The 24,770-nt window shown below is 42.7% G+C and overlaps 1 protein-coding gene across 7 annotated transcripts in view; it reads left to right on the top strand.

The window, feature by feature from the left end:
* Positions 1–3,371, top strand: part of Rap1gap2 (RAP1 GTPase activating protein 2) — a 231,921-nt gene extending 228,550 nt beyond the window's left edge. For all 7 annotated transcript variants that reach the window (XR_783892.1, XM_033762850.1, XM_010642113.1 and 4 more), the window contains 3 exons: positions 1,273–1,349; positions 1,726–1,764; positions 2,701–3,371. Coding sequence is in view for 6 of the 7 variants with exons in the window: in XM_033762850.1 (XP_033618741.1) it covers positions 1,273–1,349; positions 1,726–1,734 (86 nt within the window). In the remaining variant the exon portion in view is untranslated. The remainder of the gene's footprint in view (positions 1–1,272; positions 1,350–1,725; positions 1,765–2,700) is intronic.
* The last annotated feature ends 21,399 nt before the right edge of the window (positions 3,372–24,770 follow it).

Here is a 24,770-nt window from a genome sequence, read left to right as displayed (position 1 = left end):
GATTCCTGTATGTTGTATTGGCATTACCATTTAATTGTAGAAACTGTCTATAATTTCTTCTTTAATTTCCTCTGTGACCCAATGGTTGTTCAGCAGGGTTTTATTTAATTTCCGTGTGTTTGTGGAGTTTTTGTGGTTTCTTAGGCTATTGATCTCCAGTTTAATTGCACTATGGTCTGATAATATAAATGGGATAACTTGAATTCCTTTGGATTTGCTTAAGCATGTTCTATGAGCTAGCATGTGGTCTATTTTGGGGAATGACCCGTGTGCAGCCGAAAAGAATATATATTCTGATTTTGTGGGATGGGACACTCTGAAGACATCTACTAAGTCTGTTTGTTGTAAGACTGGGTTCCGTTCTGTTATTTCATTGTTGATTTTTTGTCTAGATGATCTGTCTCTTTGTATCAGGGGAGTATTGAGGTCCCCCACTACAATTGTATTAGTGCTTATTCATATTCATTAATATTTGTTTTGTATAATTGGGGCCATTAGTATTGGTGCATATATATTTATGATTGTCATTTCTTCCTCTTGTATTTACTCAGTCTCTTGACGTTGCTCACAACGTAATGGCTGCAGATATAACACTTTTTAATTTTAATTTTTGTGCAAAATATGTATGGGGATAAAACCTAGTGTCTTTATGCTGGGCTGTGTTTCCACCTTTTTTTTTTTTTTGTGGGGGACAAGGTCTTGCTAATTTGCTAAATGCCCAGACTGGGTTCTAACGTGATCCTTCTGCCCCAGCCTCCCTAGGATTACAGGTGTGCACCACCACACCTGCCTCTACACACACATTTTAAAGTTTAACCCATGTTATTATTGTCTTCATAGTTTCTTAAGTCTAGACAACAAATTATAAGTCAAGCTCTGATTTGTAGTATCGGCCAGTTTTTGTGGTGTAAATTATGCCTATCATGGCTGATTTTAAGCTACCACTGTGATGTCCCTGAATGTGTGGGTAGCACCAGATACACAGCCACTTTCATAGGGTATTTCTGCCATGGGGGTATAGCAGATAGAAGAGAATATATAATAATATTAAAGCATAGTAAAATAACGAGTGTGAATTTTGAGTATTTATTATCTTTGTTAAATATAATTCATTTACTGTAAGCCTATAAGTTTAATTGTTTTAAATGATCTGTGTTTAGCAGCTAGCATGCCTGGAGGGGAGGCAGAATCCCTTTTTCCCCCACCACCCCACTCAGCTAGAATGACCTCTATAGATCCACTTCCTTTTCACTGGCATTCTTCTTTTCTTAGATGCCAAAAGCAGAAATTCCCCGAGATCAAACCTGAAATTCCGCTTTGATAAGCTCAGCCATGCCAGCTCCAGTGCGGTAAGGATCGCAGTCTTTTCTGCAGCCAACCTGCCTTCCTGAAGGCTGCAGGGGGAGCACATCTCTGATATTCTGTGGGGGTTCCTAAGGGAGGCAGAGAGAAGATAAGTCTGGTCAGATCTGGGGGTGATGTGTCTGTCTCTCTGTGGTGGATGCACCCGCCAGGGGCTTACCAGCCATTTTGCCACACTTCCTACATCTGAGCCACCTTCCTGGCCATCGCTATGCCCAAACACGAGTAACGAATTTCTGGCTCCCTGGACCTTGTTTCCTTTCTGAGATCATCAGACTGTTGAGAGCAGAGCACGTAGAAGCTGAGGGTCAAGCGGAATGTTGTCTGGTTATTTAAAACTCACATGGTTGTTTCCTGAAACAGGGTCACTAGTGTGAAAGAAGAATTCTTCTCCTGTCCAAGGTGGGTGAGTGCCTGTCCTGGGTGGCCATCAGGGGAGAGCATGGTACCAAGGGCTTCGTGGACTGAGAGTGGCTAGAGAGACCCTGCAGCTGGGGAAGTCCCCACAGTGGCCTCGGCCCTGAAGCCTCTATAGTGGTCCCCCAGGTCTGTGAGGGGAAGAAGGGGCTAATGCCATGGGTGTGATAGAAAAGTTTACCCATGGGATTGGGACAGACTCATTATGTAGGTCTCCCCCTCTGGGCGAGCTGGTTCCAGCAAGCAGAAGAGGCAGCCCACGGCCCACCTCCTTCCCTGGAGGGAAATGCTTCTCAGCATGTTCCTGGCTTCCCTGCTCTCAGGCAGCCTTTCCCTCTCTTCTTGTCTCTTTGGCCAATGCTGTAGGCTGGATTGTGCTCTCCCTACATGCCAAGGGGTGCCCCTGCGCCCAGGTAATGTGAGAGATAGCCCCAGGAAGGCCTCTGCTCCTGGCCTCCACCCAAGGAGCTTGGGGTCCCAGCAGACAGGGCATGAGTCCACTTGCCAATAGGGCATGAGCTCCTGCTTACGAAGCCACTAGAGACTGTCTGACCTCCCCTCTTCAACTCTCCCTGCCTGGAGCTCCCGGTGGCCTGAGTCCATTTGGGTCCAAGGGGAAGGGTATAGCTAAGCCCACTTTATGTTAGACCTGTTTTATGAAAAAAAAATGAGAAAATGGGAATGTCTACAATCACCTCTACCATCTGTCATGGACTTTGGGTGCCTCAGTTTACCAAAGTGCTGCTTATGGCCAGCTTCTGGGGTTGTGTGAATGAAGTTGTATTTTGCATCCTCTTCCTTAGTTTAGTCAATGGGCCACAGCCCACGGACATTTTGTGTGCTCGCCCACTCTTAGTCCTGAGTGTGTTTAACTTTCTTTGCCAAATGTGTGTTCATTGTGTTCTGCTTTGCCTCTTCCAGGGAAGCCTTGATTCTGTCCTGTAGAAGGCTCCTTTTCCAGCAGTTTGGGGGTGCCGTTCACTACTATGATCGTCTCTGGCCCAGCGGACCAGCTGTCTGTCCTGTGTCCTGACCGGGTCACAGTCCTGCCGAGTCCTTCGCCAACACATCTTCATCTCTGGACAAGACCTTACTCCCAGAGGCTCCCCTGCTCCTGATCTCCCAATGTGGTGTCTGTCTGGGTCATTTGCCAACTTGTTTTGTCTTTAGGAAAGACAGTTGGGGACGGGGGCTCTGGGTACTGGGGCTCCACCAGAGATAGGGAGCTCATCTGCTTCCGAGGCAGAGAGACTGGTGAGCTGGGAAGCAGAAGTGACCGCAGAACATAAGATGGGCCCCACTTATCCTCGGTCGCAGTGTAGTGCCCTCCTGGGTACTGTAGGAAGGAGCTTTACCACTACTGTGAGCGGAGTAGAGGTGCAGGGGCTGCTTCCCCAGAGCCAAGATTTGTAGCATCTGCGAGGCTGTCCTGATAAAAAACAGCTCCTTTATTCCTGTATCTCTGGAGTTCCAAAAACACCTCCCTGCTCTGTGCTAAGTACTTTGGACCCATCTGTTGGCACTGGCCGAGGGCTGCTCCATTCCTGCTGTCAGTGCACTTGGAGCCAGGCTCCAGTGGGTAGAAGCTCCAAGACAGAGAGGATATATCTGGGACCAGTGCTGCACACTTCCTTGACTAGCTGGATCTTTCTGTCCTGCTTAATTTCATGCAAGCTCTGATTATCCTCACTGTAGAAGAAGCCCCGGGAAGTCATTGCCCTTTGAGCAGATACTTTTTCCCATGAAGGAGTGGGAAGCCAGGAGTGAGAAGGAATTCAGGGAGAATGAATGAGCCAGTGCTGGGATGATCATTGGCCCACCATGGGCTCAGCTGGGGTCTGTGGGATCCAGATCTCTGTTCATAAAGGTTCAAGGAAGATTAAAAATGATGACTTAAACCACCCATTTATAGGAGAGGGAGGGGGTAGGAGGGGATAACTTGGCAGGTTCTGGTCAAGCCGGTGTGTAGGAATTTAACTTAGGTATGCAGGGAGGAACACAGTGTCCCTTGGCAATCCTGTCCCTCCCTGCCCTTTGCTGGGGTGTGGGCAGCATTGCCTTGAGGGCCTCTTCCGGCTACTGTGCCATTTGTCTGGGGCTCGATCCTCCAGTCCTTCTCTTCCTTCTCTAGGTGGTTGTCACATCAGGATTCCTGCAGTCCAGGCCCCATCTAGCTGTGGCTCAGATACTGCATGCTGTCTGCACCCCTCACCAGAGCCACCGCCTCTGGGATGATGAGCCAGCTTGTCCTGGGGAGCAACCCTGCTGGCTCCTTGCCTGTCCAAGTCTGCAGGGCGTTTCTGCTGCTAGATTTAGGGTGGTGTGTCTGCCAAGTAAAACGCAGAGTCTGAACAGCAGACCTTTGGAGGTTTTGCAACCTCAAGTGCATATGGGCCTTTGGCACCGGCCTGCTGGGCTGATGCAGACTAGGCTCCCTCCTTTAATGAACAGATGAAACGATTTCCAGTCCATTGCTTTATCTATAATAGGGATCTGGACTAAGAAGCCAGAGCATAGAAATGGGACACATTTTTTGAACTGGCATTGTGACTGTTTCTCCATTGCTTTTGCCATTAGGGAAAACTTTTGATATTTTGTTCCCTGTTTTCATATTGGATCCTGTTTACAGCCTGGGGGCACCTCTCCCTTCACCCTGTTTGAGAAATGTGCTTACATACAATACTAGTTTGGTAAGATTTATTCTGGTTAGAAGGTCAACAAAATATATTTAGCTTTTATTAAAAGTCAGTGTAGTAGCGCCCATTGCTAGACTGAGGCCTGTGGATTCTGGCAGAGTTTTGTTGGTTGAATTAATGAAGGAACTTGAAAGGTCAAACTGTATTTTCTTTGAAAATTCTTTCAGGGTTCTGGCGCACCTCTCTAAGTAGCCAGCATTTACAGATGATTGGTGGTGGTGCTGTGTTGCATTTTGGTCTGCAGTCCTTTGGCGTTTCCAAGCTGTTCACCTGCTGTCATATTGGGGAACCTCGTATTTTCCTGTCACCAATGATCTGGCTGCTCTCTGTGCGGTCCCCACCTCCTGGCAGTGTGTCCAGGCCAGGATGGCAGGTATACCCAGAGGAACTGGGAGGCACAAGTTTGCCTGTAGGGAGGTGCAGACCCCTCTGTAGTTAACTGTTGAGGGGCTTAGGGCAGGATCTGCTCTGCACCTTCCCTCTGAGTCAGGCCTCGCCATCTCTAGAATGTCCACCTGTGGTTTTCAGTGTGTGCACTGTCAGCCTGCCTGAGGTCCCCGTGCTGAGAGGGAAGAGGACAAGGAGGATGGGGTCCTTTCTCCCTTCATTCTTCTGGGCTGTGGGTAGCATTTCAAGTTCCTAGAGGGCTTCAACCCCATGCTCTGACCCCCCAGTGTCTTTCCTTTTATTGCTGCACTTAGTCTTGGGGCTCAGACCTGTGTAGATGGTGCTCATACTGATATTTGGGGGCATTTTCTTTTTCTTTTTTTTTCTCATTGAGTTTATTGGTACATTTTAGGTATACAGTACAGTTACATTCATCATTGGGAACTTGTACCTTTACATGACAGATCTTGGTTCTCATTTTTCCCCATACCTTGCCTTCCTTCAACCCCCTCCTCCCCTATTTACAAAACTTTATTTCCATTTTTTCGTTTTCTCCTATTTTTTATTTTCCCCTACCCTTCCCACTTCCCCTGCACCTTTAGCCCTTTTCTTCCTATTTTGCATTGTCAATTATACCATTAGAATCTTATGTACAATTATAATTTTTCATACCAGAGAAACTATTTGGTATTTACACATGTGAGACTTATTTGTTTCACTTGAGTATGACCTCAATATGTGTCCATTTTCCTATTAATTACTCTAGTTTCTCATTTTTTATGGCTGAGTAGCACTCCATTTTATAGAAAAACCACATCTTCTTTATCCAGTCTCCAACTGATGGGCAATTGGGCTGTTTACAAGTTTTAGCTATTACAAACTGTGCCATTATAAATTTGGGTGTACATATATCATTGTGGTATGATTCTTTTAATTCTTTTGGAAAGATACCCAAAAGAGGCATGGCTGGGTCAAATGGAATCTCTAATCCTAGTTCTTTGAGGTATTTCCATATTGATTTCCATAGTGGTTGCACCAGTCTGCGCTCCCACCAACAATGGAGAAGGGTTCCTTTCTCCCCACAACCCTGCCAACATTTGTTACTGGTTGATTTCTTGATAGCAGCTATTCTTTCTGGGGTGAGGTGGAATCTCAGTGTTGTTTTCATCTGCATCTCTCAAATGACCACTGATTTGGAACATTTTTTCATATATTTATTTGCTGCTTTTACTTGTTTATCTGAGAAATGTCTTTATTTCAGATGCCCATTTTTGAATTGGGTCTTTTTATTTGGGGGGGCTGATTTTTTTGAGTTCTTCATATATTCTAGATAATAGTCCTTTGTCTGAGGAGCAGCTGATAAAAATTTTTTCCCACATTGTGCTTTCTTTTAGTTCTGTTGATGGTTTCTTTTGCAGTGCAGAAACTTTTTAATAAGATGAAATTCCAGTTGTTGATTCTGTTCCTGTGCTACTGAGGATTTGTTCATAAAGTCTTTTCCTATGCCAAAGTCTTCAAGAGTTCTGCCTATCTTATCTTCCAGCAAATTTAGTGACTCTTTTTTAGTGTTTAGATCTTTAATCCACTTAGATTTTAGTTTAGTGCATGGTGAAAGATAAGGGTCTAGTTTTAATCTTTGTAGGTTGAAATCCAGTTTTTCCAATACCACTTATTAAAGAGGCTATCTTTCCTCCATTGAGGATGGTTGGCTCCTTTGTCAAAGATGAGGTAGTTAAGTACATCTCGAGTTGTTGTTTCTGTATCTTCCAGTCTATTCCACTGATCTTTAGGTCTGTTTCTTTGCCAGTACCATGCTGTTTTTATCACAGTGGCTTTGTAGTATAGTTTCAAATTGGGAATTGTTATATCTGCTGCCATCTCTCTTGCCTAGGATAGCTTTTGCTATTCTAGGTCTCTTCTGGTTCCAAATGAATTTTTTGGATTATTTTTTCTAGTTCTGTGAAATATACTGTTGGAATTTCAATCGGCATTTCATTAAATCTGTATACCAGTTTTGGAAGTATGGCCATTTTCACTATGTTGATTCTTCCTTTCCAGGAGTGGGGGATGTCTTTCCATTTTCTTGCATCCTCTTTGATCTCTTTTTTCAGAGTGCTGTAGTTTTCAGTGTAAAGGTCTTTTGCTTCTTTCGTTAGATTGATTCCTAGATACTTCACTTTTTGGGATGCTACTGTGAAAGGAATTGTTTCTCTAATTTCTCTCTCAGTGAGTCTGTTATCTGTGTATAAGAAAGCTATTGATTTTTGATTGTCGAACTTGTATCCAGCTACTGTGCTGAGAGTGTCAGTTAAGTCTAGAAGTCTTTTGGTGGAGTTTTTTGGGTCTTCAATGTAGAGTATCATATCATCAGCAAATTTTTACAGTTTAACTTCTTCTTTTCCTATCTTTATTGCTTTAATTTCTTTCTCTTGTCTAATTGCTGTGGCTAATGTTTCCATAACTATATCGAAGAGGAGTGGTGATAATGGGCATCCTTGTCTTGTTCCTGATTTTAACATGAAGGTTTTCTGTTTTTGGCCATTTAGTATGATGTTGGCTGTTGGTTTTTCATAGCTTTTATTAATTTGCGATATAGACCATCTATTTTTGCAGGGTTTTTATTGTGAATTGGTGTTGAATTTTGTCAAATGCTTTCTCTGTATCTATTGAGAGGATCATATGGTTTTTGTCCTTGACTCTGTTAATATAGTACATTACATTTATTGATTTACATATGTTGAACCATTCTTGTATCCCTGGAATAAATCTGACTTGATCAGGATGTGTGATCTTCTTGATGACCCTCTGTATTCTTTTTGCTAGTATCTTATTAAGGATTTTTGCATCTATATTCATTAAGGAAATTGGCCAGTAGTTCTCTTTTTTAGTTGGGTCTTTCCCTGCTTTTAGAATCAAAGTAACACTTACTTCCATGAATGAATTTGGAAGTATTGCTTCCCTTTCAATTTCATTGAAAAATTTAAAGAGTCGTGGCAGTAGTTCTTCTCTAAATGTCTTGTACAATTCAGCAGTGAATCCATCAGGACCTGGGCTTTTCTTTGTTGCTAAATTTTTTTTCCCCCTCATTGAGTTTATTGGTACATTTTAGGTACACAGTACAGTTACATTCATTGTTGGGGTCTTGTATCTTTACATGACAGGTCTTGGTTCTCATTTTTTCCCCTTCCCCTTCCCCTCCCTTCACCCCCTCCTCCCTTCTCTATTTACAAATACTCTATTTCCATTTTCTCATATTTTTCTCTTTTCCCTTATTTCCTTTCCCCTGCCCTTCCCACTTCCCCTACACCTTTAGCCCTTTTCATTACATTTTCAATTTCACTGATTGTAATTGGGATGTTTAGAATTTTTTTTATCTTCTTTGTTCAACTTTGGTCATTCATAAATATCTAGAAATCTGTCCATTTCTTATGTGTTTTCAATTTTATTAGAGTACAGGTTCTCAAAGTAGGTATTGAAGATCCTCTGGATTTTTGTTGGATCTGTTGTGACTTCACCTTTTTATTCCTAATTGCATGGATCTGAGCCTTTTCTTCCCTTTTTCTGACAAGGTTAGCTAAGGGTTTATCAATTTTATTTATTCTTTCAAAAAACCAACTGTTCTATTCATTTATTTTTTGTATCATTTTCTTAGTTTCCATCACATTGATTTCTGCTCTAATCTTTATAATTTCCTCTCTTGTACGAGCTTTGGGTTTTTCTTGCTCTTTTTCTACGAGTCTAAGATTCATCATTAGGTTGTTTATTTGAGCTCGCTCTGTTTTCCTAGTGTGGGCATTCACTGGTATGAATTTTCCACATAGAATTGCTTTCATTGTGTCCCATAGACTCCTGTATGTTGTATTGGTATTATTATTTATTTGTAAAAACTGTCTAATTTCTTCTTTAATTTCCTCTGTGACCCATTGATTGTTCAGGAGAGTGTTGTTCAATTTTCATTTGTTTGTGAAGTTCCTACAGTTTCTTATGCTGTTGATCTTCAGCTTGATTGCACTATGATCTGATATTATACAGGGGATAACTTCGATTCCTTTGCATTTATTCATACCTGTTCTATGAGCTAGAATGTGGTCTATCTTGGAGAATGATTCATGTGCAGCCGAAAAGAATGTATATTCTAATTTTGTGGGGTGGCATACTCTATAGAAACCTATTAAGTCCATATGTTCAAAGGCTTGGTTCAGTTCTAGTATTTTGTTGTTGATTTTTTGTCTAGATGATCTGTCTTTTTGTGATAGTGGGGTATTTAGATCCCCCACTACAGTTGTATTAGTGCTTATTTGGATTTTCATGTTACTTGTTTTATATAGTTGGCATATATTTAGTGCATATATGTTTATGATTGTCATCTCTTCCTCTTGAATTGTTCCCTTTATGAGGATGTAGTGGCCTTCTTTGTCTCTCTTAATCAGTTTTGGTTTGTAATTTACTTTGTCTGTGAATAAGATTGCTACCCCTGCTTTTTTCTGGGCTCTTGTCGCATGGAGAACTGTTTTCCATCCTTTCCCTTTCAGTCTGTGGACTTCTTTTTGCACTAGGTGTGTTTCCTTATATACAACATATTGTTGGATTTTGCTTCTTCCATTCTGCCAGTCTGTTTCTCTTGATTGGTGAATTGAGGCCATTGACATTGCTGGTTATAACTGATATGTACTGACTTATTATTGTCATGTTATTGTCCTTTTGTTGACTCTTTTTACTTTTTCCCCCTCTCCTTTTAGTTTCTTGCCTTACCTATTTGATTTACTCTGTTGGGCCTCGTGGTGTTGTGACCTTCATTGTCTTTTTCTAGGATATTGTTTAGAATTCCTTGTAGTGCTGGTTTAGTATTCATGAAGTTTCTCAGGTGTTCTTTGTCATGGAAGCATCTTATTTCCTCATCCATTTTGAAAGAGAGTTTTGCAGGATACATCAGTCTAGGTTGGAGGTTTTTTTCTTTTGGGATTTGAAATACCTCACTCCAAGCTCTCCTTGATCTGAAGGTTTGTGTTGAAAAGTCTGCTGTGATTCTGATGGGCTTTCCTTTGCATGTGATGTGTTTCTTTTCTCTTACTGCTTGTAGTATTTTGTTCTTCTGTTGGGTTTCTGGGATCTTGATTATTATATGTCTAGGTGTAGTTTTTTTTTGTCATGGCTGGTTGGAGCCCTATATGCCTCAGTTATCTGTATGTCTAATTCTTCCCCTCTGTTTGGGAAGTTTTCTGTCATTAACTCTGTGAACAGCTTTTTAAAATAATTTTTATTTTCTCCTGCTACTTCATGGATTCCTATCAGTCTTTTGTTATTCTTCTCTGTATCATCTAGGAGTTGTTGGATCGATTGCTCATGATCCCTTACTGATTTTAAGAGATCTCTCTTTTCATGGTCACTGACTGTAATCCTATCTTCTATAGCTGAGATTCTATCTTCACATTCATTTATCGTGCTGTGAAAACTTTCAATAGAGTTTTTAATCTGGATATCTGTTAGAGTCTGTTTCATGGATTCCATTTCTTTCCTATGTTGGGCCTTCATGGCTTTAATCATGGTCCTGAGCTCATCTATTTTGTCATTTTCTGTTCTAGACTCTGTAATCATGACTTTCATTGTGCTTACCGTCTCGGTAGTTATCTGGGAAATTATTTCTGTTTTGAATTTTTCTAGAGCCTCATTGATCTGTTTTGTTACTTCCTGTGCTATGAGTTCAGGGTGTCCTGGTGGTTCACTGTCAGACTCTTCAACATCTTTTGCCCTACTGTTTCCTCTTGGTGAACTGGAAGTCTGTCTTTGTGTCTTGCTTAAGTGTTTTCTGATTTTTATTTTTGTTGTTGTGTTGTCCTTGGTTTAATTCCTGGGTTATTACTTAAATCTTCCTGATATAGTTGCGCTTTAGCTTTTGAGTCTCTGATGACTCATAGACATTCTCATTTTCATAATATCAGAGAAGACAACTCATTAAATCAATCACAACCCTATAGCCCAATTGATACAATCAGCAACACAATAGGATCAAGCACAACTTACAAATTGACCATTTGTGGTAGTCATTAATCTATCACCTTTAAACCATGTGAATTAAATTTAAAATCAGGGAGCAGCCCAAAATATGTTTGCAGTGAATAAAGTCCTCAATATAGCATCTTTATCATTTAGGATGGGGGCTTAGAGTTAGGAGAAGAGGAGTAGGTAAGTAAAAGAATTGGAGAAGGTTTCAAGTGAAGCCAGAGGACACAGGATGACCATACAAACTTTAGGAAACTGTTGAAGTCAAAAGGGAAAGACACAGTGCAAGAATAAGGACAAGAATATAGCAACTCAACAGTAATAGGGGCTCACTTTCCTTTGAAACTATTGACCCTTGAGTGAAGGAAAATGAGAGAAGAAAAGAACATTAAAAAACGATAAAAGAAGAAATCTGAGTTAAGGCAGGAACAGGAACAGAAAGGGAGATGAGGAATAATATGGGGGAGCAAGAGACTGAGTTAGAAAAAGAGGACAGAAAAAAGAATATGCAGAGTGGAATGTGGAAAAGAAAAAATTTGAAAGGCCTCTTTCAGACTGTATTTCTGCTGTCATAATATACAATGTGCACAGCTGTGTGCAGAACTAAGTCCTTTAATCTCAGCTAGCTGATGGCAGACCCCTGAGATTCAGGCTGATTTTGGGCTGCAAGACCCAAATTGAGCTCCCTGACCTCCTGCAGGGTTGAACTCCGCAAAGTTCTACTACAGGTTCCCTCTGCCCTTTCTTTGAAGATATTCAAAGTTCTGATGGAAGGTGGTGATCTCTCCAACTTACCAACTATGGAGATCTGATGTGCCTTTATTGCAGTTGTTCATTTCTGTTCTATCTTCTGGAGCTCAGAAAAATTCCCTTTATGACCATGTGTACCTCTGCAGAGTGGATCCAAACACTGGCATAATCAGGAGGCCTGAGAGCAGGGTGAGGGGTGTGGGGTGGTGGTGGGGTTGCAGAGGCGCCCCCGCGGCAAGCTAGTCTTCACTGGTTGGCCCCAGGCAGGCCTGAACGAGAACAGGATCTCCGAGTGGCTGTCCTGGACCTCCACCTTCCACCTGCTGGATGCTGGTCGCAGCACAGGTGGGCCGAGGGTGTGGCTAACCAGTCCTCACCAGTCGGCCCCAGGCAGGCCGGAGCCAGAATGGGATCTTGGAGTGGCTGTCCTGGACCTCCACCTTCCACCTTCCCTGGGGCATTTTCAATATGACCTTCATGAGGGTCTCTGCCCCTGAAGACATCTGACTCACTGCAAAAATTATATTTTCCAGGCACCATGGGGCACCCAGATGCTTCCAGCTCGGTTGTTTAAAAGCAGGTACAGGAAAGTTTGAGATGGAAGGTCTTAGCCAGTGTTTCTGTCTGTGCTAATGAATGTCAACCTGTTTCCTGGAACATATTCAGCTTCCTGGGTATCATCTTGATGCTCAAACCTTCTGGCTCCTTGTAGCATCTCATCCAGACCTGTTGTTGTCTAGATGAGAAACCTTAGCTCCAATGAGGGAAAAGAACTGCTCCAGGTCACACAGGTAGCTAGTGGAAGCTAGGGTTAGAATCCACAACCCATGACTCATTCCTCTGTATCAGCTACATGGTTAGTAGAGCAAGTAGCTGCATTTCCTAGGCCTGGGTCCCTCCCTCATTGGCTGGGGCCTCAGCACTAGCTGTAAGCGGTCAGCAGTGGAAGTGTGCTGATGGGACCTCAGTCTCTGTGGTTTTCCATGGTGAGGGAGCTCTTTCAGATTGATCACCAAGGGTCCTGCATTTGGGATGCAGCTTGAGCAAAGAAAATATGGAGGGAAAGGGGTTCTGACAAACTGCTCCTTGGTTCTTCAGGGGCAGAGGCCAGGGCAAAAAAGCCACTCTTGGCTTCTTTGTTCTAAAATGGAAGCTGGTAAAAGGAACTGTTCATTTCTCTTTGGTGCCCCCACCCCCACCCCTGTGCTGGGGATGGAACTCAGGGCCTTATGTATGCTACACAAGGGCTCTACCACTGAGCCACACCCCCAGCCTCTGCTTGATTCTGAAATGAAGGTGGTTAATAAAAGTGGAACATAGCCTGTTTCACTTTCCTTACCCTGACCCTTGAAGGTGCCAGCTCAAACACTACCTTTTTCATTGTATCTTAGGAGAGACTGGTCTGTTGTGGGGGAGAAATTGGGGTTCAGGTAGATCTTATGACTCCAGGGGCTGGCAGGAACCAGTCCAATCTACCATGCTGGGGACCTCACAGGTCCTTCCCCAGACTCCAGCTACCCCTTGATTGAAGGCAAGCGCTGGTCAGTGAGGTTTGCCATGCTGTTCCTGCAGTCTAGTGAGGTGCATTTTTCTTCCAAGCCCCATAATTTGTTTTGCCATTAACTCCTTTCCCACCTCCAACCTCACATCCTTCTCCTTGCAGAGGGACCAGTTGCCCCCTGGGGAAGAAGACAATCCTAGGGCAAAGGGCAGCAGAGCCCTGTCTAGTGAAAAGCTAGCAGGCAGTGGCTTTATCCTTTTATCAGCAGTCCTGGGGAGAGGATGTTTGACTGCTAGACTGGAATTTAATTGTCATCATCTTTGATTTTGTGACATTTCTGCTTGGAAGGGTGAAACCCCCCTTCCCACTCCTTAGCATATGTGCCAACTCTCCCTTGTCAGCTCAGGGAGTGCTGACATCTCTGTGTGAAGAGATTCCTGCGTGATAGAACCTAAGAAGTGTAGGTGGGAAGTGATCCCCGTGATGGTGACTTTTTCCTTCTTCCTCTTAGGAGGTGAAGTGTAGACCCTGACTGCCTATGTAATGTAAATAGTGTACATTTAATTTATTGCTATGGTAGCATATTGTATTTGTTAATGTATAAAACAAATTCTAAGAGGTTGAGAAATGTATATTTTGTTGCTTAAATGTGTCTTTGCAGAAATTGACATTAAATAACATATTTTGTGTCCATCAGTGTTCAAACTTATTTGCTTGGGGCCTCAGACCTGGGGAATCACCTTTCAGTTTACTAAGGGGTCACTTCTCTGCCTTTTGGCTAAGATCAAGTGCAGTGTACTAAAGGATGCAGATGAGCTGGCCTGTGGCAGACTGACTGGCTTGAAAAGTGTTTAAACAGTTTGTAATAAGCCATCGATGCGTAAAAGACTCACCACGACTTGAAAAAAAGAAAGCACCTAAAAATTTCACATTACAATTTTAATTTTCTGCTTTTGAAAAATTAGATGCTAAATCTCAAGCATGAATTGGACAGAGCTCATTGGGATCTGTTCTTTTCAGTGGGACTTGAATATGTCACGGTCACCACTCTTCCCTGTTGTTCACCCTGGAAGCATTTTGCTCCTTCCCATTGTTTGTTTATCTTTAGACGTGAGTGTGAGATTCCTGCTATTAACTATTTTGTCTCCCTCCTATAACTTTCTTCTGCCCATTTTCTTTTTCACATTCCAGATTCACTTCTTCAAGGATTCTTTCATGACTAAAATACCCTCCCTTCCCCCTTTGCCCCTTCAATGGCCCTGCTTCTTCCTACATGTTGCTTTACACTATTTGGGTGCAGATTCAGAATTAATACCTATACATTTTTTCTTAAGAAGTTTGAAGGCAAGGAGTAGGTCTTGAAATTATCAGCCAGGATGTGGTTTTTGAGATCTTGGGCAAACTATGTAACTTCCCATGGTTTACATTTTTAAAATGTATTACCAGAAATATAATTCATGTACAAAGCATGAGTATACATTCATAATTGGGAAAGTATGCATTCATATGAAGAAATGACCCAGTGTTCTCTGTCACTAGAGGTTAGATAATACCAACAGTAGCAGCTGACATTGCAATCTGATCATACGCTAATTGTTTCACATTATGTTGTCAGTTTTGTTATGTAACACTTCATACCTGTTTCTAAAGATACAACATCGTGTGAAATTGTGCAGTTGCAGGGCTTATGTGGAAAATAGGGTTAGGTACATGCCACTCAAAAATTTTAGTGACACATAAAAATAAATAGGAATGAAGTAAGGCTGGTAACTCGATTTTATATATGTTAAATAAGAAATAAATACAATAAAGGCATTGTAGCTTGAAAAAGACCTGAGTTTGCCTTTGGAAGTAATGAGAACTTCTGAAACTGGATGGACAGCCATAATACCAGATGTAGGTAAGTGTGGCCTACAGCACACATGGTTCACTTGAGGTAGCTGGGAGCTGCCTAAGGTGTGTGTGTGTGTGTGTGTTTCTATGTGGCTCGGTTTAACTGACTACGGTTTTCTGCATTCACCTAATATTTTTCATGAGTGAATTGCATAATCGAACAATTTGTACTATACTCATTTTCCACTATATCAATTACATCATACCAGATTCCCATTTTAAAAACATGTTACAGTATAGCTGACTCATTTCATCATCTAAACAACCCATTAAAACATGTATTATTTATATCTTATTATTTCCATTTCTTACTATTTTCCATTAAGGGGTCTGAATTACATTTTAGCTGGGGACCCAGATCTGGTAGGCTGATCTCAAAATGAAGGTAAGTGCCTGGCTGTTGGGAGTTCTGAATGCACAGAAAGGCACTGGGTGAGATGTGCTCTTTGGTTTCCCTGCCCAGTCTCGAGCCCCTTCCGGAACCCTTGCCTGTTGTCTCCTGACTGAGATGCAGACACTAAGACATGCTTGGCAGTACCTTCCTTGAGCCCATGATTTCAGCTTCCTAGTTTTCACAGCTTTAGATCCCACCTGTTCAGTCGCTCTGGCTGCAGGTGAAGCTGCATCTTTCACACAGATATTCCCTGCTTGTTTGCACCTCACTGTGTGGCTGCTTCTTGGGACCAGCTCTCCTTCCAGGAAGCTGAGAGGTCACTTCTGGCTGGAGCCCTGTGGATGTTGAGTACTTCTTGTCTGTATGGGAAAGTGCTGTAGGAGGCATTGATGCCATTCAGCTAGACCAGTTCCTGCCCCTCCAGACCTTTAGAACTCTTAGTCTAGATGTGTGTTCAGATGTTCTCCCTCTCAGCTGGGCACTTCTTCAGATTTGGGGCTCAATTTTGGGACTCTTGAAATCTTTCTCCCACTTGTGTCTAACAGCTTGTAGCAGTCATTGGGCAGCTGGTGGGGCACTACTCTGCCTACTCCAAGGGGACTTGGTCCAGGCTTTGCTGTTTTCCTCTCAGCATTGTTGTCTGTCTACTATAGTCAAGATGCTGCCAACTAGCTGAGCTTTCATCAGCCTTTTCTGTCCCCTAGGTAGCTGGCACCAATAGTATATATCACAGTCTATTTCTGTAACTTTGAAGTAACCCTTAGTTATTGAAATAGTTCCATTTCAGTTCACACCCCATCTTATTTTAAACTTCATTCTGTTTAAAGCTCAACCCTTCTGGGTAGGCTGGCCTGGTGGGTCCAGTGTCTTGCTTTGGGATGTGACAAGAACTGAGCTCATCTGAGCCATCTTTTTGACCATTCCTCATTTTGAACCCAATTTTAGCCAAGAATCCTGTTAACCCAGTTTGAGAACCCCCTATTCTTGATATCCAATCCAGTCACTTCCTTTTTTTTTCTTTTTTCAGACAGGGTCTCACTATGTGGTTGAGACTGACCTTGAACTCACTATGTAGCCCAGGCTGGTCTCGAACTCACAATCTTCCTGCCTAAGCCTCCTGAGGACTAGGATTACAGGTGTGCGCCACCATGCCCGACACTTCTTTCATTCTTGATATCCAACTAAGTTCCTCTTAATAATTTTCCATCTAAGAAAATGGACTCGGCCCACTTGTCCCTGTCATGTTCAAGGTTGGGTTCAATCACTCCCTATCACAACAGTTTTGAATAAAGTCTCTCTTGCTTGTTTTCTTCTGTCTAGCGCATGGTTTCTTTACTAACTGGCTGCTCTGCTTCCCTACCTGTTTCAGTTACTTACCTTTTTTTTTTGTACTGGGGATTGAACTTGGGACCTTGTACTTGTGAGGCAGGTGGCAGAACCACTTAAGCTAAATCCCAGGCCCCTCAGTTAGTTTCTTATTGCTGGGACAAAATACCAACAACCACAAATTAAAGGAGGAAAGGTTTATTTTAGCTCACAGTTTGTAGCGATTTCAGTTCACAGTTAGCTGGTTCCAAGGAAGGGGAGCATGGCAGAGGGGCCCGGCAGAGGAGAAACAGTCTGTAGCAGGTTGGGCAGAAGGCAGCAAGCCTGTCTTCCATCTTTTCCTTTATATTCCATCCAGGCTGCAAGCCTACTGGTTGCTGCTGCCCACATGTAGGTGGGCCTTCTCATCATCCACACCCAGAGCTATGCTACACTGATCAGTGGACTAATTTAGTTACCATACATCCTTAATCCATCCTCACACACCCTAGATCCAGCCATCTCCCAAAATCCCCACCTATGAGTACATGAAGCTTTGGGGGAACATATAGATACAAGCAGTAACATCCCCCCCATCTTCTCGACTTCCATACCAGTCGGGGTGGGGAGGAGAGAGGGAAAAGTAACTTCTTTTTTTGAAACTGCTAGTTAGGGTGCTTTGAGAAGCAGACACTAAGACAAGGAGCTGGAGGAGACTGGAAAGCTGTCATTTGTCATTCAGGTCTGAGTGAAGGAAAGAAGAGGGGAGGAAAGGGTTGGTAGAAGCATCTAAGATGTCAGCACAGGCCTAAGAAGAATTCAGCAAGGGCAGTGGGGGAGTCTTCTAGCTGACGTTATCCAAAAGAGGAGTCCTCCGTATCCCAAGAATGATCCTAAAATTACTACCCCTACTGCATCCAGTCATTGGGCGCAGCCTATGGGAAGCCTAGCTTCAATGTAGTTCTAGTCTAAACCCACGCTTAGAGAACTGGTGGGCTGATGGTCTAAGTCCTCATCTGAGTCAGAGGATCAGAGAACCAGGCATGTCTAAGGACAGGAGAAGGTGGACATCACACAGCTCGAGCAGAAAGAGTAAATTTGCCCTTCACATGTTGTTCCTTTCACATCCTCAAAGGAATGGATGACACCCACTTACATTGGCAAGGGGGATCTTTACTCAGTCTACTATTTAAAATGCTAATGTCTTCTGGAAGCATCCTTACAGACACACCCAGAAATCATGTTGTACCAGTTATCTGGGCATCCCTTAGCTTTGTCAAGTTGACACGTAGAACCAACCATCACACAAGTCAAATGTGCCTCCTTCTTTGTGAAGCCAATTCTCCTCATCTTGCCCGGGGAATGAGGTGGTGGTGTTGGTTTTATTATGGTTCTGATGCAGTGGTGTCTCTCTGCATGTCTGATAGGGGCTCTGTGGCCGATTCTAGTGACTCTGATGGTTTCTGAATTTGGAATGTGAATTTGGTAGGTCACTGTTATGGTTCATGCAAACATTTCCCCTCAATGTTTAATGGTGCCCTCTGCTCCTATGTGTTCCTATGGAAGGCCTTGTTTTTGGGAATCAGAGTTAAATTCCAGAGAGGAAACCCTAGACATAGTTATGGCGCATAAAGGGTAGTGACCCAGGGAAGGAGATTTTCCACCTCCATTTCTTGAGGTAGAGATGATATCTGCTGGAGGCATCTGGGTCCAGAGGAACCTAGTAGAAAATCCTGTTTAAATTTAGAGCAGCCCTTCCATACCTCAGAACAGGTGTTGTCTTAGTTACTTATCTCATTGCTGAGATAAAATACCCAACGTTCAAAGTTAGAGGAGCAAAGGTTTATTGTAGCTCACAGCTCATAGTTGGCTGGCTCCAAGGCGGAGTGGTATGGCAGAGGGGCATCACAGAGTTCAAAAAGTCTTTGGCAAAAGCAGGCCAGGCAGGAGACAGCAAGCAACAAATGACAGATTCTTTCTGTCCCTTAGTATATCCAGGCTACCTGCCCTAGGGTGGGGTACCCTTAATCCTACCCAGAACTATGCCAAACCAATCAGTGGACTAATTTAGTAATCCCACACCCTTATTCCCAGAATCATGCACCCTGGATCTATCCACCTTTGATAAAGCCCCCTATGAATGCATGAGGCTTTGCGGGGACATCTAGACACAAGCCGTAACAGGTGCCTTCTTCTCTAGCAGTTCAGCTTTAGGGTGCATAAAAATTACCCGGAGATACTGTTAAAATGAAGATTTCAGGTTTTACTCCAGGGATAACAATTCAGTTGGTCTGAACGGGGCCTAGGAATCTGCAAACACAGGTGGAATTCTGTTGATGTTTTTCAGTTTGGGAACCACTGATCCTTGATCCAGTTTACATTCACCATAGAAGTCTGTCTTCTATTAGAGTTGTCTAAGGCCCAGTGAGAGAGGGGTGGGGACCAGTGAGGGTCCTGAGGGTAGAGAGATACTCATCCCTCACTGAAGGGGATTGTTATCATTATCACAAATGTAGAAAAATACCTTCCCCAAGCAGGAAAATGAAAAGGAATCACTAGAAAGAAGGGAATAGAGAGGCATACATAAAACATGAAGCTTGAAAGGAGTGGTTTGAGATGAAAATGGATTATGGCTGTGAGAACAACAAGAATATCCTGTACTAAGATATACTGGGAGAAAAGATAAGTGGAAGTAATTGGGTGGGAAGAAAAATTGCAGACTGAAAGAACTGAAAATTAAATTTAAATTCAAATACAGGTACAATTGCTTTCTCCAAATCAAAACAAATTGGCAGGGGAAAAGTGGGATGTGAGACTATGGAAAGCTACCAGCAACCAAGGAAGAAAACAGCAGCTGGGAAGAGGTGATACACCCATGGGGAGCATGTTCCCTGTCGCTAACGATGTTAACAGCAGAATAGCTTGCACCATAATCTGCTCCACATGAAAACATACAAATGAATAATTAGGCAGATGCAAGACTGTTCTAGGAATGACACCATAAGAAGGATGGTAGAAAGCTTGCTCAAGAGGTTGGATCAAGTGAATTTTGCTGATCTCCTGGAAAGACATACAATTAAAAAATATGTATATAAAACTAAGGAAGGCTTTATGACTTTGCTCCAAAACTCTAATTGCTAGCTTCATAAGGACTTCCACTAATACGGAGTCTGACGAACTGGTTCAGGGGAAATGAACAGTTGTGTTCAGGTGAAATCCAGCTACACCATTTAAAGTTCAATAGAGAATAAAATGGAAAAGGATTTAAAAAACTTTTTGTAATAGAACTTTCCAGTTAGGAAAGGAGATTCCAAAGAACCAAAAAGGATAAAAGTAGCAGATACAAACAACAGGATCTTACTGTAAGATCTTTCTATAAGAACTCAGCAATGGTAGTTATTATCTAAGATTTTAACTTAGTGACTTTGCTGTTGTTAGCCTGTATTGACTTGCCTTCTTGCATATCTTTTGCCTCTGCTTTCAATTTTTCCTCTGCTTCTCTGTATTTTTCTTTCTATTGGGTTGCTGGTCTTTCCTTGTATGGATTTGTGACGATTTTGTTTTGTATTATTCTCTCCCCTAACGGAGCTGGTGTCAACATGAAATTTTCCCTTCACTGCCTCAATTGTGAAAAAGATCTGGGCCCTTTAAATATGTTTCCTTTGCCAGCTGGTGCCATATAAAGCTTTGTCCACATAGGGTGCAAAAGGGGCCTGCAAGCGGGAAAGAGCCTTACTTCCTGGTTCTTTTGTGCTTGCCTGGCAAGCTCTAAGGCTCCCTTGGCAGGGTTTTGCAGTGTGGGTTGCATCTCAAGGACTGGCTTGGGTAGTGTGGTATCTCTACCAGCACCAGATTCTGACAGTGCACATGGCATTTTCAGGGCACAATTCCTGCAACACTTGGCTGCCAGCAGCACCCAGGGGCCCGCAACTTCTCCGGCCAACACCCTCTTCTTGCCTGTATTCCCTCTGTGGCCAGGTTGTGTAATAGTGAAGTGGCCCCAGTGAGACACCAACGTGTGGATACAGTTCCACTGGTGTGGCAGCCCTGTGACCTATCCATTCAGTGATCTCAGCTCCTTAGTCCTGAGGGGAGAGCAGCTCTGCCTTGGGTACTCTATTTCAGCCTCAGGAGTAGTGTCTGCTCCTTACTTCTGCTACCTCTGTATTCTTGAGTTCTCTTAACTTATTAGTAAGTAGCCAATCCCTCATCACTCTTTGTATTAAACCTTCTCTATTCCAGTTACATTGTGGTTTCTCTCTTGTGACTGGGCCCAGCTGACAAATTAGCATTCTCGGTGTCTCTGGTAAGAAGCCTCTGTAACACACAGGCCCACATCTCGCACATTAAGAATCCTTCAAGGGCCAGTATTATGTTCTATTCCAGAGTCCCACTGCAGAGAATGTGATTGGTCCAAGAAGGTTAGGTGATCTCCACCCACTGCAATCAGCTGTACCCAGCAGGTTGGAACATGCCGTAAATAACCTAGTGGGTGATGGGTACAGTTAAGGTTCATGGTGAGCAGTAGGTATTTATTACAGGTCTGTTACAGTTTATTGGAGATAAAGGGGGTGTTTGGAAATCTGAGTTATGCTGATAACCTAGCAGTGTTTGAATAATGAATAGGAAAACATTAGTAGTGATACTGAAGTAATACTAATATTGCTAAGGATCCTGATGATTTTTTCCTGCTGTACTGGAGACCCCCGAAGTAGGTTCCAGTCTCCTGGCCAGTGTACAATGAAGAGTTGAAGAAAGACTCAAAGACAGAATTACAGAAAAAAGTGGGACTCCAAGATAGCCAGTGCTGAGAAACCAGCAAAAGCCCTGGTCAGTACAACCCACTGATTTTTATTGGTGACCATATTGGGGTAAAGGGGAACTACATGCGAGGAAGTGTAGTCGTGCAGTCGCTATGGACACTAATGCAGGTAAGGTGCATAAAGGAAAAGACAAAACATTCTTGAATTAGGAATAGGATAGACAAAGTATGGGGTTGTAATTAGAACCTTGTCCTTCTAGTTAAGGCTCCAGTCAGGGAAATGGAATTTGGGTGCGAGTTACTCTGACCTGGGCTCCCGTGCGATCTCTTATTGAGCCCCACAGCTTCACAGGCCATCTGTCTGGTCTCTGCTGTGGCCCTTGGCAGGAAGGTCATGCTAACCTGTGTGCTACTGCAGGGCTTATGAGGTGCTTCTGAGTCACATAAGCTTCAGTCAACTGGCTTTTTAAAATGTGCACCTGAGGGGTTACCTCTTTACAGCCTGCACTGCTTACGGTCTGCTTTGGGCATAATAAGGCAATCCCCCACATTGCTGACTTGTTTTTTCAGTGCTGCCAAGCAAGTATTGTACTAGTAAGCTACCCCCGCCTCTCTACTCACTTAATACTACCACTTTGCCCATTATTTTACATGTGTATTATGCATGTTTATATGTATGTATGTACATGTATGTATGTGTGTTTTATGATGCTGGTATTGAAGCCAGGGCTTGAACACATTATTTGAAATAGTTGCACTGGGTGGTTATTTGTACAATTTTGTCCAGTCTTTTGAAACTGCAAGCAGTCCTGCAAAGAACATCCCCCTACACATCTCCGTGTACACAGATGAGTATAACCAAAGGCAGGCATACATTGAACATTTTCAGTTTTTTCAAGGCATCCTTACAAGTGGCTATATTAATTTAATCTTTTCACAATACTGTATGAAAATACCTATTTCCCTTACTGTCGATCAATATTACATCCTTGCCTATCTGAAAAATATGAGGTGTTATCCAAAGACACAGCAAATACGTACATAGGAAGTAACGGTAAGACTCATTGCTTTTAATGCCCCTCAAATGACTTCCCCTCACTTCAAGTACACTCACCCTATCATTCCTGCCACTTTCTGAGGCCTGGCTGAAAGCCTTCGTTCGTGAGGGTTTTTACATGTGCTGCACTGTGTCCTGAGTTGTCAGAAAACGTTTAGCTTTTATGATCATGTTACTCTGGGGAAGGGTCAGAAGTCACCTGGGGACAGACCTGGTGAATACGGTAGACGAGGACACATCTCCACGTTTTCGCGAGCCCGACTTCCCACGGGGTCCCACTCAGCAGCCGCATTCTGTGTTTTAGATCACACCTCCTAAAGACACTCATGAAAGAGGGCTTCCAGAGCACCAGGAAGCATAAGAACGATGGAGTAAATGTGTTCAACGTGAAGGGAGTTGTTTTGAGGAGAATTAGTAGCAATGTGTCTTTTACTGTAATAATTTAAAAAAATATGCACTATATTTTTGATCAGTCTTTATATGGTGTCCCGTTGTAATGTGGATTTACATTTAAAAAACTTATGGGGGTGGTTGAAAAACTTCTGTATGTTTAAAAGTTACTCACATTTCTTTTCTTGTGAATTGTCAAGGCCCTTTGCTATTTTCTATTGAGCTGTTAGTCTTTTTCTTACTGGTTTGATTTGTTAATATTAAGGGAATTTTTCTCTTTGTCATTTATGTTAAGAATGTTGCTTCAGTTTGTCGTAGTATTTTTGGCTCTTTTTATTTTGTGTAAAGTTTTAAACATAATTTTATATTGTCTAATCTAGCAGTTGCATCAGTGAGTAATGTGTTCCACTACAGGAAATAAAAAAACCAACCAATAGTATCTTGAGCAGACGAGAGAATACTGGTTTGAAACAAGGGTAGAATAACTTGTTCTTTAACAGAAAACTGCACTGGTCAGAGCTCACCTTTCTGGGTTATCTGATTCTGATTCTATGCGACTTATTTTACAATTCTGCTCTAGATAACTGATGGCAAAGCAAATAACTCCAAAGACATGCTAATGAATTATGTCCAGGAGAGGGACAGCTCTCCCCCACTGCCAGTGTCCCCCGTAGTGTTCATTTCAGTATTTCTATTCATCTGTCTACTCTGTGGACTAAACCACCTTGGTAGTGTCTTCACTGATGTGTGTAATAAAAGCTTTAATACATGTACATTTTTACATTGTATGAGAACCATAATTTAATTTTTAAATTGTCTTTGAATGAATATGAAGCTTGGAGGTAAGGAAGTCCAGGGCTCAGTGATGCCATCAGGGAATTGGACTTTCTCAGGTTTTCCACTTCACTATCCTTAGTATGTATTCTGAACCACTCTGTTGGTGCCACATAGCTCCTAGATGGCTGCTGGCTCTCCAGCCCTCGTGTGTATTTCAGAAAGGAAGGGTATGGAATAAAGAGGTTGGGTCTGTACCAGAGAAGAAAAGCTTTCTCACAAATCAGTTCCTTCATACATCCCAATAGTTAGAACTGTTTCATGTGGCTACCTCTGAATGTAAGGGAATTTAGAAAGAAAAATAGGATTTTCTGAGCACATGGTTCATGTTCTCCCATCATCGATGTTGGGGCTTATTAAGTGGGAAGAAGAAGAAAATGGGTACTGGGGAGGCAACTAACACTGTCCATCAAATTGATCTTGTTCTTAAAGGTTTCATGGTTTATTGGCAATCTACTTGGTCCTTAATCTAAGATTACAAAATCTTTTTTCCCCTCATGTATTCTTAAACATTTTTATCTTCATTAAAAACTAAACTAAACTAAACTAAATCTTTGTTTCATTGGGAGTTTGGTATACGTGGAAAGATGAGGTAGAGATTCACTTGTGTTTCTTTTTTTTTTTGTCCAGATGGCTAGACATTTTTTTTTTAAACCAAATTTATTTTCTAGGGAATGGAGCCACCCTTCTCAGTTCTAGGGTGCCATTCACCCCTAAATAAAAAGTCAACAGAAGGAATGCCCAATCAGTCGGTGGATGGTGGGTACTCAGGAGCTTCAGGTGGGGTATCTGCTGGCGTGGGCTGGCCCTCAGCCCCGTCCTGAGGGTGGAAGACCAGCTCCCCGGCCTGCAATACTTGCCCGGCTGATCACTTGCCTCCTGGCCTGTGAGGCCCGTACTGCTGGTAGAAGTCCGTGTCTGTCTGACACGTGACCAGCGCCTGGGCTGTGTGGCTCTGAACAAGCTGAATCAGATTTTAGGCATCCAGGAGCCTTTGCATTGGTCTTTTTTTTTTTTTTTTT

Source organism: Fukomys damarensis, unplaced genomic scaffold (genome assembly GCF_012274545.1).
Source record: "Fukomys damarensis isolate Sample0158 unplaced genomic scaffold, DMR_v1.0_HiC HiC_scaffold_13, whole genome shotgun sequence".
Classification (NCBI taxonomy): domain Eukaryota; kingdom Metazoa; phylum Chordata; class Mammalia; order Rodentia; family Bathyergidae; genus Fukomys; species Fukomys damarensis.
Note: the sequence above shows the minus strand (reverse complement) of the source record. Positions and strands in the feature narration are given on the sequence as shown.